At 44.3% G+C, this 18,804-nt stretch overlaps 1 protein-coding gene across 2 annotated transcripts in view; it reads right to left on the minus strand.

Moving 5' to 3' along the window:
• Nucleotides 1-18,804, minus strand: part of LOC117348819 (non-structural maintenance of chromosomes element 3 homolog) — a 68,182-nt gene that overhangs the window by 37,565 nt on the left and 11,813 nt on the right. For both annotated transcript variants that reach the window (XM_033921355.1, XM_033921347.1), the window contains exons 2-3: nt 16,772-16,870; nt 7,203-7,266 (exon numbers count right to left, since the gene is read on the minus strand). In XM_033921355.1, coding sequence (XP_033777246.1) covers nt 7,203-7,266; nt 16,772-16,870 — 163 coding nt within the window. The remainder of the gene's footprint in view (nt 1-7,202; nt 7,267-16,771; nt 16,871-18,804) is intronic.

Genomic DNA, 18,804 nt, shown 5'->3' on the forward strand with positions numbered 1-18,804 from the left:
ACAATTAGGTGAAAAGTATAAGCAATTTAAGCAAAGTTGATTATTAGTAAATAGAGGTGCTCCTTAGTCAGCAAGGGAATGCAGCACATAAACATAAGAACATGCACCATCCACCATGATTTCTATACGTGATGAACCACAGTTTTCCGTAGGGAAAGAGTAAGGCGTTTGAGAGATGTTCTCCGAATGGGGGTCCTGGTCTCTCTTGAAGTCTTGAGGAAGATCTTTGGTCTTCCAGGAGGGGATTACCTTGCATATTTACAAATTCATTATTCAGGCTCAAGGGTGGAATAGGGTTTCCCCCATAACATCAGAGCATTTGGAAAATCTGTGAGTAACCCTACGGAAGTTGCCTAAACCAATTTCTTTTTTATATCAATATTTGAGAGGGTCTGAACAACATCAACTCGCTTAAACAAGGGTCTGGGAAGAAGTCTTGGGATGGACTTTTACAGTAAAAGAATGGTGTCAAATGTGCATGGAAGCTTGTAGAGCTTTTGCTTCTATATCGATATTGGAAAATGCGTATAAAGTCTTAATTAGGTCATATTATACCCTAGTATGCTTAAAAAAGATGTATTCGCAGATATCTGATAGATGCTGGGAGGTGTAACTTAGTTCAAGGCTCCTTCTTACATATCTGGTGGGAATGCCCTATATTAGAGGTTTTGGAAACAGGTTGTTGGGTTCTTATCATAACTACTACAAATTCCTATCTGATTTACCCCTCAATGTTATTATTGAGTTTATATAATGTCTGTCAGCACAAATGGCAAACCAAGCACTTGAGATGAGGGCTAGCTGCTGCAAAATGTTTGATAGTAAGTAACTGGCGCTCTACTTCATCGCCTTGCTGAGAGGACTGGTGTCTAAAGTTGCGGACTATGAGTTCTCTGGAGCTTTCCTTAGCAAGAAAACATGGTCACTATAGGTACCAACTATGGTCCAGCACTTCTTGTTGTAAACCGCCTCGAACTATTATGGCTTTGGTGGTATATAAGAATAAAATTATTATTATCATCTTTGGCTAATTAAACTCTGTTGGGGGTGTTTTCATGTTGAGGGGAGGGGGGTTGGATTATTTTTGGGGAGCATTTAGTAAAACATTTTGATGACTTGGCCTCTACGATATGATGCTGGTTGGATTTGTGTATGATATGCAGTTGGTTGGATATGTGTATTTACTATTGGCATTGTGAATTCATTGCTTGGTTGTCATCAATAAAAAAATTGTTTGAACTAAAATGGTGGACAGAGACTGACTTGAAGAGCTGGCAGATTAGAAGATCAAGCACCAGACAGGCATCTTGGCTAAACCACAACTTGGGACACCCACTGATCTGATGTTATGAGAGTCCAGTGTTGGTGAAAAGTGATGTAGTCTACTCCCTACTGGCAATTTGAAGAGAGATCAAACTAAGATTGAATCCAAGCGTGTGATTTCTGTTGTCTAGGACATCTCTAATTAGTGAGATGTGCAGACATGAGAGGTTGATAAAGGTGCTTGGAGGTATTAGAGTACGTGCAAGATGACTGAGCTATTTGAGATGACCAACTCTTAGATAATGGTGTCATGTTTTTATTTTTACTTTTCAAAACTTTATTAGAAAAACAGCAAAAATATAATACAAAACCAGATCAAACTCCAATATCCACAAGACACAAAATATCGCATACAAAATGCCATACAGTCATGTTTTTAAATTTTGTCTGCATCCTCTTCTATGCAATCCCCATAAAGATCATTGCCCTTACATGGAATATTGGTGAGAAGTTCTTAGGCTGAAGTTTCCAAATCAGAAATCCAGAGCCAAACAAGTCTGCACATTGCAATAGCCACTGCAAAAGGTTCGAGGTAACTTCAAATGCATCAAAAGTAGCTCTGACCATATATTTCCTGGTCAATAACAACTTCTTAAGAAGGTTAAACAGCTTGTGCTGGTCTGAAGCGAGGTGGTGTTCAAAGTTTGGCAACTGTTTTACTAAAGACGTCAAAAGTTCCTGTTCCGTTTGTCACGTAAAGCTTGTGAAAGATAAGTTTTCAGGTGGAGATCTGTAATGTGGAGGAAGTGGAGAAGGATCATACGCTATTCCTTAAGATTCATCTGCAGAAAATTCAGGAAGGTCATCACAGGAACATGGTGACAAATCAGTTAAGTTTCATGAAAGTAATCTCTTGTAGCAGACCGTGAAGGAGAATGTCGAGATGAGTGTCAAGGATAAGCAGGCATGCTATGCTCCCTGGAAGATGATGTATGCATCGAGCGCCTTCTAGATACCTGTGCTCGATGCCAAGGGGTCCTGGAGCAGTACCTGAAGTGACATGTTGACATATCCTTAGACTGGGCTGAGGCTGGTACAGAAAGTGTAGGAGCCTGTGTAGACTGTAACTATAGTAACAAAGCAAGTTCTCATTGGAGCAAAGCTCGAAGTTGATCTGATATCAATGGCATCAATATCAATAGCAGCAAAGATACAGTGGGCATTTGTTGAATTGGATGTCGAGGCATCAGAGACCTTGATGCCAACGGATGCCTATGAGACACCAGTTGAAAGAATGGCGATTGGTTGTCTGCATTGATACATATTGCATTGAGGCTGTGGAAGCCGGGGAAGATGCCGAGGCATGTCTGGAAGAGGACTTAGTCACAACAGATAAAGTAGGGAAGCTTGTTTGTTGAGTCGCACACAAAAGGTTAGGAAGTCAAATTGGTATAACAATACTGTATAAGACTCCTAAAGTAAGAGTTAAGTGAATTATGTGTGTGTATATATATATATATATATATATACACAGATATATATATATATATCTGTATGTATCTCTTATGATTCTAAACAGTGAAATAGAATGGCAAGCATTTTTGTAGGTTTCGTTCAGCCCCAGGATTTGCCTTTACTGACAGTTCGATCAGACTCAGCTGGTCTTCATGTCACCCCGCACAAGCGGGATGACGTCAGCCTACTCCACTTTAAATCCAAGTTGGCATTTCACTGCCGTTACACGAAGAGAGAAGTTTTTCTCCTAACCATGTACATATGGCAAGTACCCACAGTCTGCGTTGCCTTTAAAGTGATTTAATACAGTCATTTTCTTTAGAATGTTATACAATTATGAAGGTGTGACATTTACGTTTTTCTCTCTTTTAACAGAATGCAAGATTATTGCCCCAATTGCACTATCACCAGTTCTTTGGCATTCAAGTTGTTCAGACCTAACTTTGGGTTCCTTGAAAAAGAACTTCGAAACATGGTCCATGTCGGGACCTGTTGAAAACTTTTAAGAGCTAAGTGGGAATTTCTTCCCCCTCTTTTCTTTTGCCATTGAAAACATTTTTATTTTCTGAATAGCACATTCATTAGCACTCTTTTCAAAAATTCCATACACAGTGACTGGGTGGTGGGTTCGGCTATAGGAGCTTTGGCTCTTGGCCGAATTACACAATTCTGAGTGTATGTGAAAAGAATCATAAGATATATTGAGCATGGCTGGGGATTCCAACCCCAATATTTAATCTTGATCTACTTTGAGGACACCACCTGCACCGCCTTCATTGAGGACACAGCACAGGGTCTCCACGTCATCTTTGTTGGTGCTTCCAGCTTAAGGAGAGCCTTATAGGAGATCTAAGAAACACAAATATGTCTCCTCTTCCAGACATAACAATGCTGTATAAGACTCCTAAAGTAAGAGTTAAGTGAATTATGTATATATATATATATACAGTGGTGCCTCGCATAACGGACGCCTCGCACAGCGAACGCTGCGCACAACGAACTTCTTGTCTTGATTCGTACAACGGACTTCGTTTCACACAACGAAGTCGCCTGAGCTGCATCCTTCTGCGCAGTGTGCGTGACGCTTCCGGCTACCATCCTCCTCCTCCATCAACCAAATGGGAAGTTACATCATGAGGGGAGAGGAAGGAGGAAGGAAGCCGTTGGCAGCATACGCACTGTTAGAGCCCCGTGGCTTGTGTTAAAGTTGTTTACAGACTTCAACAGCAGCGGGAGAAAGCAGTCGCCGGCCCTGTTTCGCCGATCGAGGGGGGGGGCCCTGTTTCGCCGATCGAGGGGGGGCCCTGTTTCGCCGATTGAGGGGGGGTGCCTGGTGTTGCCGATCACTGCGGGGGGGGGGGGGGGGGGCTTTGGCAGAGGTGGGAGAAAGCAGTAAATGAGTGGAAGTTGGCAGGCCTGGGGATGGAAGGGCAGTCGAAATACGGTATGTTGGAGCAGGGGATGAGAGGGAGGGAGAGAAGGGGAAATATTGGACAAGGGCAGAAGGGATGCTAAATCATAGGGTGACAGGCAGAGAGAACAACAGGAAAAAGAGTGGAAGCAATCTTGAACCCTGAGGGTGAGGGAAGAGAGAGGTGGTGAGATGATTGATCATGGGGAGAGGGACAAAAGGGAATAGAGATGGGATAGGAAGATAGTGGAAGTAAAAGGACAGGGAGATGTATGTTTTTAGATGTATCTAAATAAAAATAACAAAAAATTTATCTTTTTTTATGTCATCTTAGCATATTTTATGCTACAGAACGAATTATTTTTTTTAACATGTATTGTTATGGGAAAACGCGTTTCACATAACGAACTTTTCGCATAACAAACTTGCTCCTGGAACCAATTAAGTTCGTTGTGTGAGGCACCACTGTATATATATACATACATACACACATACATAATTCACTTAACTCTTACTTTAGGAGTCTTATACAGCATTGTTATGTCTGGAAGAGGAGACATATTTGTGTTTCTTAGATCTCCTACAAGGCTCTCCTTAAGCCGGAAGCACCAACAAAGATGACGTGGAGACCCTGTGCTGTGTTCTCAATGAAGGCGGTGCAGGTGGTGTCCTCAAAGTAGATCAAGATTAAATATTGGGATTGGAATCCCCAGCCATGCTCAATGCCCCTGAAATGGTACCAAAAAGCTTTTAAACTGAAGTTTCCAGGCCTTAAGCAACCTCTTCGGCATGCGAGAGCTGAGCATGAACGAAATGTCTTGATGGTCAGGACCAAAACACTGGACACACCAAATGTGAAAATCAGTGCTTGAAATGGTCCTATTACATTGAGTGCACCATGGAAACCACCAACACGAAGAAGCCAAGGGGCTTAACTGTCCAGGGGGTTTGAGTAAAACTCAATAAGAAAATGGTTTGAGGCTCCCAGAATACGTAAAGGCCTTGGGGACCGGGGGTCCCAAAGGCCCCAAAACAAACAAAAACCCAAACACATAAAAGGTGGGAAAAAACCTTGACTAAATGGGTAGAAAGCTCCCCCCCAAACAACTAATAAAGCAAAAAACTGAAGAAACAAAATAAAAGGAAGGCACCCAAAAAGGGAAAAATTAGACATGTTGAAAAGAGCAATAAAAGAGAGCGTCTCAGCTCTGCAGAAAACTAAGAATTGTAGGTCCCGCGAGCAGACATCAGGCGGGAAGACACTAACATGTGCATGATACAGATGGTGCTAAAATTTAAAGTGATAGTACACCTTTTCACTGTCCATACCAGGTTCCATGGATGGTGTCACCCATATGTGAGAAAAAGAACAAATATAGCTTTACTGGGCCAGACCAATGGTCCATCTAGCCCAGTATCCCGCCTTCACAGAGGCCTAGCCAAGTACTTGGCAAAAAACCACATAGTAGCAGCATTCCATGCCACCGAACCAGGGCAAGCAGTGGCTTCCCCCATGTCTGACTCAACAGCAGATTATGGACTTTTCCTCTAGGAACTTGTCCAAACCTTTTTTAAATAAACAAGTTACATTAACCGCTCTTACCACATTCTCTGACAACACATTCAGAGCTTAACTATTCTCCAAGTGAAAAAATATTTCCTCCTATTAGTTTTAAAAGTATTACTCTGTAGCTTCATCGAGTGTCCCCTTGTCCTCAGAGAAAAGAAGTTAATATAGCAGGGTTTAAAAAAAAAGTATGGACTAGATTTTAATAGATGAATCCATAAACCATTATTAAAAGCAGACTTGGGAAAATCCACTTTGTAGACCAGGGGTGCCCAAATGGTCGATCGAGATCGACCAGTAGATCGCAAAGGCAACAAGAGTTGATCGCGTTGCCTTTGCGATCTTTTTCTCCCTGCTGCTTCCCCTAGCCAGGCCTGGCGCATACAAGTGCTGGACTCACAAGACTTCACCTCCGACGTCAATTCTGACGACGGAGAGGAAGTTCTGGGCCAGTTAATCGATGCCTGGCTGGTCTGGAACTTCCTCCCCGACGTTAGAATTGACGTCAGAGGTGAAGTCTTGTGGGCCCGGTGCCTGCATGTGCCAGGCCTGGCTCGGGGAAGCAGCAGGGAGAAATTGCCATGGTGACTTGGGAGGTAGGGAAAGAATCGGGGAAGTGGAGAAATCGGCGCAATGGCTTGGGGGATGGGGGAGGGGCAGAAAGAAAGAAATATTGGCTTTACAGAAGAAAGTAGTGCAACCAGAGATTCATGAAATCACCAGACAAAAAGGTAGGAAAAAAGATTTTATTTTCAATTTAGTGATCAAAATGTGTCCGTTTTGAGAATTTATATCTGCTGTCTATATTTTGCACTATGGCCCCCTTTTACTAAACTGTGATAGTGGTTTTTAGCACAGGGAGCCTAGGAGCGTCGGGAGCTGGGAGGGGCATTCAGCGCAGCTCCCTGCGCTAAAAACCACTATCGCGGTTTAGTAAAAGGGGAGGGGTATATTTGTCTATTTTTGTATAGTTGTTACTGAGGTGACATTGCATATTTTAAAGTCATCTGCCTTGACCTCTGAAAAAAAAAACCCAAATACAAAATAAGTAACATTTTCTCTGCGTACAGTGTACTTTTTAAAATTTTATTGTTGGTCAATCATTTTGACTTGGCCATTTTAAAAGTAGCTCGCAAGCCAAAAAAGTGTGGGCACCCCTGGTGTAGACAGTATGAGGTTTTGCTCTTTTGGGGTCCTGTCAAGTATTGGTGACTTGGTTTGACCACTACAGGATGCCATGCTTGAGGGATCTTTGATCTGTCCCAATATGGAAATGTTTATGTACCTTCCCTAAGAAAGGCTGCACAAGGTGAACTTGTAAACATCCATCCAATAGCTGCTTCTGAATCTTGGGATATATGAGAATCATTTTCTTTCCTGAACTCTTCATCTTTCCAAGGTATGCACTTCCCTCTTTAAAAAACAGGAAATAATCTGCACTCTTACCTGCTCGTTTTATGGGTAATTTCTTCTGATCCTTCACCAGCAGGTATTGCAGAACTTCTCCCACCTGAAGGAAGCAGAAGGAAAAATTATATTCTTACCTGTTAATTTTCTTTCCTCTAGACACAGCAGATGAATCCAGAGACTAGTGGGATAACACACATCTACCAGCAGGCGGAGATAGAGAACTGATTAACAGGTGGTCCTATTGGCTGGCACTCTCCCTGTGTCTTCAGTATTGCTCCTTGCCCAAGCAGTCGGAACCAGAAATATGGTCTACATGTAAAAATCTTCTTTCCCATAATAAATCGTAAAGACAACAATAGAGAAAACAACTACCAACTATAACAAAACTTCAAAAACACAGGAAACATGAACAGAGAATCAATATCCAGAACAGGAGGGGCTCTGGATTATCTGCTGCGTCTAGAGGAAAGAAAATTAACAGGTAAGAACATAATTTTTCCTTCCTCAGCAACAGCAGCAGATGAATCCAGAGACTAGTGGGATGTAGCAAAGCAATCCTCAATCAGGGTGGGAAGCCAACGTCACCTCTGCAATAACCGAAGCACCAAAAGCAGTCTCCGCACGCACTGCCACATCCAACCGGTAATGCTTAGAAAAAGTATTCTTAGAAGACCAAGTAGCCGCACGACAAATCTCCTCCAAAGAAAAACCTTTAGATTCCGCCCAAGAAGTAGCCATCGCTCTAGTGGAATAAGCATGAAGCTTGTCCGGCAACTGCTTACCTGACACCAAGAAAGCGGAAGTAATGGTTTCCTTGACCCATTGAGCAATAGAAGCTTTAGACGCTGCCATACCCTTGTTGTGGCCCGCGAATAACACAAAGAGGTGATCCGAACGGAGAAAGTCGTTAGTAAAGTGGAGATAATATAGAAGTATCCTACGTACATCCAGGAACCACAGCGAAGATAATTTCTCCCCCCAGTCCTCCTTCCGGAAGGCTGGAAGGAAGAGAGACTGGTTAACATGAAAAGTCGATACCACTTTTGGAAGAAACGATGGAACAGTCCTAACAGAAACACCTGAATCTGAAATGTGCAAAAAAGGATCTCTACAAGACAATGCCTGCAATTCAGACAGCCGCCTGGCCGAAGTCATTGCGACAAGAAAAACCGCTTTCAACGTCGCATCCTTCAAAGTTGCTTCTGACAAAAGCTCAAAGGGAGGCTTTTGTAACCCCCCCAAGGACTACTTTAAGACTCCACTCTGGACAGATTTTTTTAATAGGAGGACAAATATGTTGCACCCCTTTTAGAAATCGAACTACTTCAGGTTGTGATGCAAGGGAAGAACAAGTCACTCGGCCTCTGTAACAAGCAATAACGGCCACTTGAACCTTAAGAGAATTATAGGCCAATCCCTTGGCAACTCCATCTTGAAGAAAGGAAAGAATGGAAGAGAGAGAAGCCTGGAAGGGCGACAGACCCTGAGCAGCACACCAAGAATCGAAAAACCTCCAGACTCTAGCATATGAGGCAGAAGTAGATCTCTTTTTGGCTTGAAGAAGAGTGGAAATAACCTGCTCTGAATATCCCCTACGTCTCAGCCACGACCTTTCAAGAGCCAGGCCGTAATACCAAAAATGGGACAGATTTTCAATGCAAATCGGAGCCTGAGTTAGTAAGTCCGGAGTCACCAGAAATATCAACCGATTGCCTGTCGACAGACGCATCAGGTCCGCATAGCATGGATGATGCAGCCAATCCAGAGCTACCAGGATCACTGTGCCCGGAAAGTGAGTTATGTGATGTAACACCCGACCTATCATCGGCCAAGGAGGAAACACACATAAAGGAGACAACTCGGAGGCCATGGAAGAGCCAATGCATCTACCCCCTCGGACGCCTGCTCCCTGCGTCTGCTGAAGAACCGAGGAAGCTTTGCATTTCAAGATGAGGCCATGAGATCCATCTCCGGAAGACCCCACCTCTGAACTAGCAGGTTGAATGCCTGAGTGGAGAGTTCCCATTCTCCGGGATCTAGAAGATTTCTGCTGAGGAAGTCCGCCTGAACATTTGCCTGCCCTGCAATGTGCGCCGCCGAGAGAAGAGGAAGATTAACTTCTGCCCATTGAAGCAGTACCATCGCCTCGCAGGCTAACTGAGGACTTCATGTACCACCCTGCCGGTTTACATAAGCCACCGCCGTTACATTGTCTGAAAAGACCCTCGTCGGATGGTCTTGAATCATGGACTGAAACGTGTGAAGCGCTAGCCTGATCGCTCTCAACTTTAGCATATTGATCGACCACTGAGCCTTCTCCTGAGACCATACTCCCTGTGCTGAAGATTGAAGGCATTGAGCTCCCCATCCCAGCAGACTGGCATCTGTTGTAACTATAATTCAGTCCGGAGTTGCAAGTGGCATTCCTTTGAACAGCTTGATCTCACTGAACCACCAACGCATGCTGAGCGCTGCTTGAGACGTCCACTGAAGATGACAATTGTAGTCCTGAGACAGTGGGGACCACTGTGAGAGAAGTGACTGCTGCAACGGTCTCATGTGGAAGCGAGCCCAGGGCACCACCTCCAGAGCCGCCACCATTGATCCCAGCACTTGCACATAATCCCAAACCCTCGGTCTGAGTGACTGGAGAAGCAGGCAAACTTGAGATTGCAACTTCTCCCCCCGGTCTTTGGGTAGAAACACCTTCCCCAGACTGGTGTTGAACAGCACTCCCAGATGCTCCAACAATTGGGAAGGGGTAAGAGAGCTCTTTGGAAAATTGATGACCCATCCCAAAGATTGAAGAAGAGAGATCTTCCTTTGGGTTACTGTCAAACTCTCTTGTCTGGAAGACGCCCGGATCAACCAGTCGTCCAAGTAAGGATGTACCCGAATCCCTTCCTGGCGAAGGAAAGCTGCCACTACTACCATGACCTTTGAGAACGTAAATGGAGCCGTGGCTAGGCCAAATGGCATGGCTCGAAACTGATAGTGCTGGCCAAGAATTGCAAAGCGAAGATACTTCTGATGCGGCGGCCATATAGGAATGTGCAGATAAGCTTCCTTGTGATCGAGCGCCGTAAGAAATTCCCCCGGCTGAACAGCCGCAATGACCGACCTCACTGTTTCCATCCGGAAATGCCTGACCCGGAGAAAGCGATTGACCTTCTTGAGATCCAAAACAAGTCTGATTGAACCCCCCTTTTTGGGCACCATGAAATAAATGGAATATTGTTCCTGTCCCCTTTCTTCCAGAGGAACTGGAATTACGGCCCCAATCTCCAAAAGAACTTGAAGGGTGACCTGTACTGATTCTCGTTTGGCTGCCCCTGTACAAGGGGAGACCAAGAACGAATCTGCGACGGGAGAGGAAAATTCTAATTTGTAACCTTCTCAAACAATGTTCAATACCCACTGATCGGATTTTATCTTGGCCCACTACACCAGAAAGGAAGACAGCCGACCCCCCTATGTTAAATGACGGAGGAAGCCGAAATCCCGTCATTGGGAATTACGTAAGGTCGGGGTTCGGGCTGGTTGAGCAGTTTGGGGTTTTGTAGGATGAAAGGAATTCTTTTGTGAAAACCTAGGCCTAGAATTATAGGAATATCCATAAGACGGTGGAAAGGACGGCTTTCCAGGTCGATAACTCTTAACATCCCTAAAACAATTTCTGGCAGACAAAGCCGTCAAAAGGGGCTTTAGGTTTATCCTCTGGTAACCTCTGCGTTTTGGTATCACAAAAATCTTTAACCAATTTTTCTAAATCGTCTCCAAATAACAAACGACCTTTAAAAGGAAGTCTCACGAGTCTAAGCTTGAAAGCCGCATCTGCCACCCAGTGCAGGAGCCACAATGATCTGCGAGAAACAACAGAAAGAGACATTTGTTTCGCCGAAGCTCAAATAATATCATAGAGGGCGTCCGCCAAATATGCTAGACCCGTCTCCATATCTGGAAAGTCAGATGGAACAGAAATCCATCATTTGATCTGCCATACGTTGAGCCCATTGCAGACAAGCCCGTGCCGCATATGAACTGTACACAGCTGCTTGTAAGGTAACCGCCGCTACTTCAAAAGACAGCTTAAGTGAAGACTCAGTCTTCCTATCCTGAATGTCTTTGGAGCGCTATACCTCCCTCAACCAGCAAGGTAGTCTTCTTGGTAACCAAAGCCACCAAAGCATCCATATGGGGTTCTTAAATTTGTCCAGCTCGTCCTGAGAAACTGGATACAACTGGCGCATAGCCTTTGCGACATGGAGACCAGCCTCTGGTGTGTTCCATTGAGCTGAAATAAGCTCTTGCATCGCCTCATGAACCGGAAACGTTTAGCCGGTTTCCTCGTGCCCGCCATAAGATTAGCTGACCCTTGCGCATGTGGATCATGCTAAGAGATATTAAGGCCCTGTAGCGCCTTGGAAATAAAAGATGGCAATTCCTCCTTATGAAAAAGACGGAACACCGTAGGATCATCCACCTCTCTAGCCAGCGCATCTTCAAACTCCAAATCTGCCATCTCACCATCCTCCAGAGAATCTGGAAGAGCAAGAGAGAAGGCGGAATCGGATGGAGGGTCCCCTCCGTCCATAGGCGCCATCCTGCGTCTTTTTGCCGCCTGAGACTCCAGAAGAGGTCTATTGGCATGAAGCACGGGAACCTGGTCCACATCACCTGCCCGTTGCTGTGCTGACTGAGAGCTCTGCATCAAAAATGTTTTATGCATCAACATAACAAACTCTGGGGAAAAGGCCACTGAATTTGCTGGATCCTGCATCAAAGGAATCTGTTCCTGCACAGAAACCTGCCCTGCAATGGAAGCAGAAGAAGAAAAACAGCTGACTGCCTGCCCAGCCGTCGACGTGCACTGAAGTGGAACAGAAGCAGCCACGAGTGCAGGAGAAGTAGGCTGGACTTCAACCGTGCGGGAAACAACCGATCCCTCAGGCGTGATCTCAATTTCTTCACCCATTGCGTCTGCGCAACCCGCCGAACAGAGGCCCGATGGTGTTCGCCGCTTCCCACAGCAGGAACACCTTTTAACTGTCTCTGCCGCCATTCCTCAAAATTAACCGCTGAGCAACCCAAACACGGCAGCCAACAAAACTGGCAAACTAAAAAAGCAAGCAGAAAGAGAGCTGGAAAATAAAATTTCTCTCACCCGAGTTCACCTTTGTTAAGGCTTGTAGTTGCAGACTGGAACGGACAGGAAAGTACCATCCAGCTACAGCACTCTGGTCTCAATCCTTTTTTTTTCTTTAAATTTAGGGAAAGAAGAAAAAATAAAGAACCAGAAGTAACCTCAATCCAATGGAGAGGAGGGTGGAGTAGGGACCTGGGGGGGGGGGTCAGCCAAACACCCCTATCTACCTGAAGAGAAAAATCTCAACAGAAGAAGAAATAATATTTCAACCAGAATTCAGGAGCTAGTGGAAAAGCGACAATCACCTGCTGGGAGATAGAGAATACTGAAGATAGAGGGAGAGTGCCAGCCAATAGGACCACCTGTTAATCAGTTCTATATCTCTGCCTGCTGGTAGATGTGTGCTATCCCACTAGTCTCTGGATTCCTCTGCTGCTGTTGCTGAGGAAAAGAATTGTTGAGGAATTTCTGAAATTTACAGGTGCGAAAAGGTGTCACAGAAAACTGAGTTTGTGAATGAATTAAAACAAGGTGTCTATTAAAAATTTGGGGACTCAGATGAGAGATCTATAGAGACAGTTTTGAGACCTTATAATTAAAAAGATTAAGCTCACAGATTGGCATTCCTTGTCTAAATTGCTGATTCTACATTTTAGCTAATGCTAAGGAAGTTCAAAAGTTTAGTTTGACTTGTAACTTTTAAGACATAAGTAAATTTATATACCATTGTTTAAATAGTCATGGAATTTAAAGATAAGGATTCCAGAGGAAACAGGAAAACTGTCTTTGTATATAGACTAGATAATGACACGGTGGCTGTTACCTTTAACCCGCCAAAACGGTGGGGGAAAAAAGAGTGTTCACCGAGGCTACGGGGACACAGCCATTCACCGCCCCGTGGAGCAGTGAATGGCCTTGTTCCCGCAGTTAAGGGAGGGAACGCTCGCAGTCATCTATTGCGCTCCCTCCCTCCTTACTGATTGCTGCTGCCGCCCAGTCCAAACATCTCCCTACTCTCTCCCTGCCCTTACCTTTGTGGCTGGCGATTTCTAAATAGCCTTCCTACAAACAGCCGGAACGTTTAAGTTGCGTGTGGCTGCCGTAAAGGTCAACTCTGATGCAACCGGAAGTTGCATCATAGATGACCTTTCCGGCAGCCACATGCAACTTCAATGCTCCGGAAGGCAATTTAGAAATCACCAGCCACAAAAGTAAGGGGCAGGGAGGTTTGCCGGCACAGTTGTGCGCTGCAAGCAGGAAACACTCCTTCTGCCTTTTAAATTGAGGAGCACATGAGTAGGACTTGCTGTTTAGTTTTTTTAGTTAGACTTCTGAGGGGGGGGCGGTGTGCATGGCAGAAGCAGCTAAGAGGTGTTCCCGCAGCAGGGGGGGGATGAAAACACAAGGGAATATTTTATGTCGCAATATTGCATAGCAGTGACGTCTATGCAGGAGGAATTTTGTGTAGCCATGGGGAGAATCATGTAGCAAAGACAGAAAATGATTGAACGCTTTTTTTTTTTTCTTTTCTTTATTCCTTTCTCATTGTCTTTTGTTGCCAAAGGCGTAGGGTAGTTTTTGATGATGAGGAGGAGGAAGGAGCGCAGACCTACAACCCTGGACTCTCTCTTGCTCAAGCTGGGTCCCCTGGGAAACTAGATATGGATTTTGATGAAAACCAGGGTCAGAGGCATATTGACCTCTCTGGCAGCAGGAGCCATGGCTGAAGGGGGGGGGGTGAAAGCACCACGAAGGTAAGGGGCAGGGAGGGAGAAAGGGAGGAAAGGTGGGGTGGAGAGAAACAGACGCTGAAGGGAACTGGGGAAGGTGGAGGGGGAGGAACAGATGCTGAAGGGAACTGGGGAACAGAGAGTGGGGAGAAGACACTGGAAGGGAAGAAGACAGAGATGCCAGACTATGGGGGGAGTGGAGGGAAGAAGATGGGTGTCAGACCAATTGGGGGGGTGGAGGGAGAGATGGAAGGGAGAGGCACAGTAACAGAGCAAATGGAAGACGTAGAGAGAAGGCAGACAGTGGATGGAAGGAATGGAATGAGAAGATGAGGAAAGCAGAAACCAGACAACAAAAGGTACAAAAAAAATTTATATTTATTTATTTTTTTGCTTTAGGATAAAGTAGTATATTAGTTGTGTTGATAAAAAATTTGGCCACGAATTTGGACTTGGAGATTGAAATGTACAGCGTCAGCATCTATGAGACAAACATGGTTATTTTTATTACATAGGATTTTCTGGACCCCAGTTCGATTAAATAAAATAGATAGTAAGACTAATAGATGCTGGCATTGTCATATTGATATAGGGACTTTGGATCATCTGTTATATTTTTGTCCTTTTATATTTTGGAAGTCAATTTGGGAACAAATAAATCTGGTTTTGGATTCAAATGTTCCACTATCATATGAGGCTATAATTTGTGGAACGATATTACATGTGAAACTCACTTTTTTTTTTAAATTTTATTTATTCATTTTTGCATTCTTACAACAATTGAATTATACATATTATAATCAATTATTACAGGACATTTGTAATTACAAACAAATCATCTTATCATATGTAATAAATCCCTCCCCTTTTTAAATTTCCTATTCCATAAAATAAACAATCCCCAACCCACCCCTATATATCTACTATCAATGTGCTATGAAATCTGATCATTAGAATAACTCACTTTAAATTATAAAATATAAGGGCCGTCTTTTAATGATCATGACAGGCTTAGCCATTCAATTGATCACGAGTAATTGGAAAAACCATGACAGAATAAATTACACTTTTTGGTGGGTGAATGTGTGCACTACGTACAGATATGAAAGAATTAATGCAGAATGTAGGGGATTTAATGATGTATTTAATAAAGTTTGGAGCCCATTGACTAAATTTGTGAATTTATAATAATGTCTATTTATTTTATCTTTCCTTCTGTTCATTTACCTTTACACATCCATAGGGGAGGGGGGTTGGAGAGAGGGAAATAAATATTGATGGTGACATTTAAGTAACTTTATTCTTCATTTATATTATATGTTATATTATGTTACTATTAATTGTAAGAAATCTTGAATGATATGTGTTACCTGTACAGATAATAGTGCATTGTATGTAGGATCTATTGTTTTTATTTGTTTGGCACTGTTTTAGATTAAAAATCAATAAAGATATTTTTAAAAAAAATTGTTATATTATATATAATAGTTGTTATATTGTGTGCAACTAACAAATTAAGGGGAGGGATAATTGAATAATAATTGATAAAATTATTAAAATTTTATATGATGTCTAAAATTATAGTAAGGATTATATAAGATATGTTATATGTACAATATGTTATGGAGATATCAAGTGTATACTTAAAGTAACTGTATGAATCTTTATGACACACTTTTCCCACACCCTACTTCCCTGTGCAGCAGCATTTCGATCCCCCCCACTTCCCTGTGCAGCAGCCACAGCAGCAGCATTCCCTCCCCCTCCTTTTCCCTCCCCCCACACCACTTCCCTGTGCAGCAGCAGCATTTCCCCTACCCCCCCTTTCCCTTCCCGCAGTCTGGCCGGCTCCCTTAGTCCCTTACTGCCCCCTCCTTCGCTTCCTGCGGTCCCGACAAACCTGCCGATTCCAGCAGCGTCTGCAGCACTCTACACATGCTGCTTTGTGGCCTTCTACTGCCCTGATTTACTCTGGCATGTCCCTGATGACATCATCAGAGATGCGGCAGAGCAAATCAGGGTAGAAGGCCCCAAAGCAACGTGTGTAGAATGCTGTTGACGCTGCTGGAGTCGCGACCGCAGGAAGGGAAAAGGGGAGGCGGCAAGGACTAAGTGAGCCGGTCAGGCATCGGGAAAGGATGGGAAGGTCAGACCACGAAGAAATTACTTACGGAGTGAGTGGGGAGCCGGCAAAACGGATGGAGTTTTTTTTTTGTCAGCGCTTCTCTTCCCGGGCCGCTATTTAGTTCAGCTGCCAGGGTTGTTTGGATCCGCGATTCACTTTGGGTTCTGCTGCCGCGAGCGTGGGGTCATTTTAAGCACGCATACGCACTCTTGCTGGCCACGGACATACAGATCAGGGAACACACGGTAAGAGTGTGCATGAGCGCTTAGCGTTTTATTATAGTAGATTTTTAGTTTGCATTTATTATAATAAATCTTGAAGATTTTGCCCTTAAAGTCTTCAGTGTTTTGTGTCCGATTTCTACATATCAAGGAAGCTCTTTTCTTACTGCTTAAAAGAGGAATTTTCATCCTGTGGAATGTCTCCTGAACCTGTATCCAGGTAAATTGCAGCCCCTGGATAGAATAAAACAATTAGAAAAGAAACAGCTTCCGTGGGAACTGACATGCGAGTAGGGAAGGCAACACTTGATACTCAGAATATGAGTTTGTCAGTGGGAAAACAACTCAGATTTAAGACTCTATACTGGTCATCTACCACTTACCTTCTGATCCACCTGCCCTGGGGAACGTTTCTCCAAGTTTCGCTGCACCTGTGAGGGGGTCTGGGTTTGTGTGAAGGAACTTTCTTCCACTTCCTCCACCTGTCAGAGAATACAATGTCACTCTTCCAGCCTTGTGAATATCCTATAACCTTATTACAGCATTAATGAATTCACTGATCTCATATGTAAAGAATTTCTCTTTAGCTAAATTCTTGCCAACGTTCACATATAATTTATGTTTACCCATCTTAGAAAACCCCATTCCCTTTTTTATGTTATTGATCATTTATCATAAAAAAACACAGGGACAGATTTAAAAATCTAAATGTGCGTATTTTCTAAGAAAAGGCAGGATTGAAAGATACAAGCCACAAAAAAATATTTCTACAGGTATACCGGTAAATGCAAAGGAGGCAGGCCTCTCAATGGAAAGGAAGCTCTGAAACAAAGAGTTAAAGGATAGTCCCAGGAGAGATATAGGAAAAATTTTTCATGAAAAAAGTAGTGGATGTAAGAAGTCTCCCAATGGGCTGGTGAAGGAGGGCTATCTGACTTCAAGAAGTGGTGACTGCAGAGAAGTTGGTGTGGGTGGGCAGATTAGATTACAACATGCTCTTTTTTGCTATAATGTTCTACCCAGAGTCTACTGAAGTTAAAGATTACCTTTTTTCCATAAAGCAGTTACTTACCTGTAACAAGTGTTATCCAGTGACAGCAGACAGATATTCTCACAGATGGGAAACATCATCCATGGAGCCCGGTATGGACTAATGTTGTCCGATTCACGATTTACTTTGGTGAATCGATTCGTTTCCCCCCAAAATCGGATTCACCTATTCAGTGAACAGCCCTCCCCACGGAGAGGTCCGACATACCTCCAGTGCCTCCTAAAGCAGCAGCGGCGGTAGACGGCTAGCAGATGCAGGCTCTAAACAGGCTTGTTTGTGGCCTGTCCCACTGAGGTCTTCTCACTGATGACATGGCAGAGGGAAGACCTAGTGGAGCAGGCCGCAAACAAGCCTTTTCAAAGCCAGCATCTGCTAGCCAAACACTGCTGTTACATTAATGAGACCTAATGGTATGTTAGATCTTAGGGGGTGGAGTGTTGGTCAGTAAGTGCTGCACAGGGGGAAGAGAGGAAGAATTGCTGGACATGAGGTGGAGGAGAGAAAGGGAATGCAACAAAGGGGTAGAAAAGGGTGAGAGGGAGGGAAAAAGAAAATATTTCACATGATAATGGAGGGGAGGAAGAGAGATTTGACCCAGTGCATGGGGGGGGGAGGGAGGAGGGAGAAGGAGAAATTAGGTTCTTACCTGCTAATTTTCTTTCTGTTAGCTTGTAGACCGGTATAGTTCCTTTACGGATGGGTATTATACTTCACTGCTACCAGCAGGTGGAGACTGAGATCAAACTTGTATATCAGCACAGCATTCCCTACACCAGTAGCCACATGTGGCTCTTTAGCCACTTGAGTGCGGCTCACAGCTCGTCTAGAGCAGGGGTGCCCAACCTGCTTCCCTTCTCACTGCCCTCCCCCAAGCCACCGCCATTGGGGAACAGGCCGGTGCCGAGTTCCAAGCTCTCCCTGCTTCCCTTCCCCATAAAGAGGATGCTGAAGCGCAGGGCCGACCAACTCTCGAAACCCGACGTCAATTCTGATGTCTAAGAGGAAGTTCTGGGCCAGCCAATCACTCCTGGTGCACCCCTGATGATTGACAAAGGCCACTGTGGTGGCATTGTCCGACAGAACCCTGACTGATGTGCCCATCAGAAAGGACTGGAAGGCTAACAGTGCCAGATGGATGGCCCTGGTCTCCAAGACACTGATCGACCAAGAAGCCTCCTCCGTGGACCAGGTGCCCTGAGCAGCCAGCTCAGCGACTGCAGAAACTCCATCACTCGAGCTGTGACCCGAGTGCTCTCCTGGAACAACTTGGTGCGAATCATCCAGTCATCCAGGTAGGAATGAACAAGAATGCCCTCTGTGCAACGCCACCACGATGACCACCATCTCCTTGGTGAACGCCTGCGG

Source organism: Geotrypetes seraphini, chromosome 1 (assembly GCF_902459505.1).
Source record: "Geotrypetes seraphini chromosome 1, aGeoSer1.1, whole genome shotgun sequence".
In the NCBI taxonomy this organism is placed as follows: Eukaryota; Metazoa; Chordata; class Amphibia; order Gymnophiona; family Dermophiidae; genus Geotrypetes; species Geotrypetes seraphini.